The sequence below is a fragment of the Fukomys damarensis genome, unplaced genomic scaffold (assembly GCF_012274545.1).
Source record: "Fukomys damarensis isolate Sample0158 unplaced genomic scaffold, DMR_v1.0_HiC HiC_scaffold_86, whole genome shotgun sequence".
Lineage (NCBI taxonomy): Eukaryota > Metazoa > Chordata > Mammalia > Rodentia > Bathyergidae > Fukomys > Fukomys damarensis.
Genome location: NW_022900998.1, coordinates 77654 through 79362, shown reverse-complemented (window position 1 = coordinate 79362; position 1709 = coordinate 77654). Strand labels below are relative to the sequence as shown.

The following is a 1709-nucleotide window of genomic DNA, read 5'->3' as shown; positions in this document are numbered from 1 at the left end:
TTTCTAGTCAGACCATTGTAATTTTCAAAAAGTATTATTATTGTTCTACATTAAATAAATTTATATTATGGATGTATTTGAAATAAGTATAGGTTTTGAACCCATAATTTATAATTATATATTTATTGTACATAACCTAATAGCAAAATAAAATTATATTGTATAAATTGTACCAATAGAATCACTAAGTGGTAGATTTTCCAATTCATGACCTTCAAGTGTTTGGAAATTGCATTTTACATCCACTTAATCTGTATCAATTCCCAAAGAATTGTATTTAGTGGATTCAAATTTTACTCACCACTTCTTCCCGTTTGGTCCTGTCTGTTGCTGGCCAAGCTTCCAGAGTCAGATCAGGAAGAAATGGGGGCAGTGGCTGCATGGGGAACAGTGGAGGCAGAGCTGGCTGTGGTGCCAAGGGTTGTATGGGATGCAGAGGTGGCTGGGGCTGGATAGGTTGATGAGGCTGTGGTTGAATGGGTTGGGGATGGAAAGGCTGCTGCAAGGGTGGCTGAACAGATGGTGGCAGGTTAGGCTGGTGGTGTTGGTTTGGAGCTATGGAGTGGTGGCCAGGAACTGGCATCACTGGTTGCTGGGGGACCATAGGCTGCAGAGCTCTCCCCACTGGGAGATGATGATGAGGCTGAAGGGTGGTGTGACTTGAGGGATGCTGTTGAGACAGCACAGGGATGATTTGGTGGTGCAGCCATCCACCCATGGGTTCATAACCATAGGAAGGATACTGGCGAGAAACAGAGAGTCAGGTTTACTATTGGTTCACTTGACTTTCAACTGAAGAGGTAGCAAGGCTTTTCCCCCCTAAATTGTGACCTAACGGATATCTTTGTCATATTTTCCTTTGCAGGAAGTTCTAATTGTGAACATTGATATAGCCTTTTACAAACTAAAATTCTAATTAGATCCTGTATGTGCAGTAGACATGATATCTCAGTTCACTGGGAAATTAAATGCATGCCTAACACCTTAGGAAGAATGAATAAAATGCTTACATACCGGCTGCCTTATCATGCTTTGATACCACTTCAAAGGGGTGAGTACCTTCAAAGAAAGAGACATTAATATGCTTGATTTTAGTTTTATCTAATATATATTCTATGCTCAGTGTGAAGTAGAAACACTAATATAGTCCTTCTAGGATGTCTGATAATTTGAGTTCGACATAGAAAGTAAACATTTTTCAGGTGTGTACTCATTTCAGGCACCATGTTACATCTATCACATAAACTTTTATTATTTGAAATGAATCAAGTAATTTTAGCTTCATTTTATATATATAAAGTCATGAATACCTAAAGAATGCACTAACTTGGCTGATGTTATAAAGATAATAATTTTGCTTAATTTCAGAGTGCTTACTCTTTGTTATGAAGTCACAAAAATTATGTGATATAATTTTCACCTTACTGTTTTTTGACACTTTGTAGTATTACAAGAGTTGATAGAACTGTCTTAGAAATGAGAGTTGACAATCTACCTAAAGTTATACATTATACAGTACTTTTTAATATCCATCAACTATTGTATTATCCAAATAGTATTTTTAAATGTTAGCATCATTATTTGCATTCTCTAGATGGGAAATAAAATTTCCAGAACAAGATTATTTTTCAAAATCACATTGTTGGAATGGAGTTAAAAATCTAAAATCTGATACTCAGATTTTTTTTTTTTTTTTTTTTTTTTTTTTT

At 35.8% G+C, this 1709-nt stretch overlaps 1 protein-coding gene across 1 annotated transcript in view; it reads right to left on the bottom strand.

The window, feature by feature from the left end:
- Nucleotides 1-201: 201 nt before the first annotated feature.
- The window catches only part of LOC104868931 (amelogenin, X isoform-like), a 4813-nt gene continuing 3305 nt past the window's right edge, over nucleotides 202-1709 (bottom strand). The window contains exons 3-4 of the mRNA XM_010633904.1: nucleotides 1015-1101; nucleotides 202-742 (exon numbers count right to left, since the gene is read on the bottom strand). Coding sequence (XP_010632206.1) covers nucleotides 287-742; nucleotides 1015-1101 — 543 coding nt within the window. The 3' untranslated portion in view covers nucleotides 202-286. The remainder of the gene's footprint in view (nucleotides 743-1014; nucleotides 1102-1709) is intronic.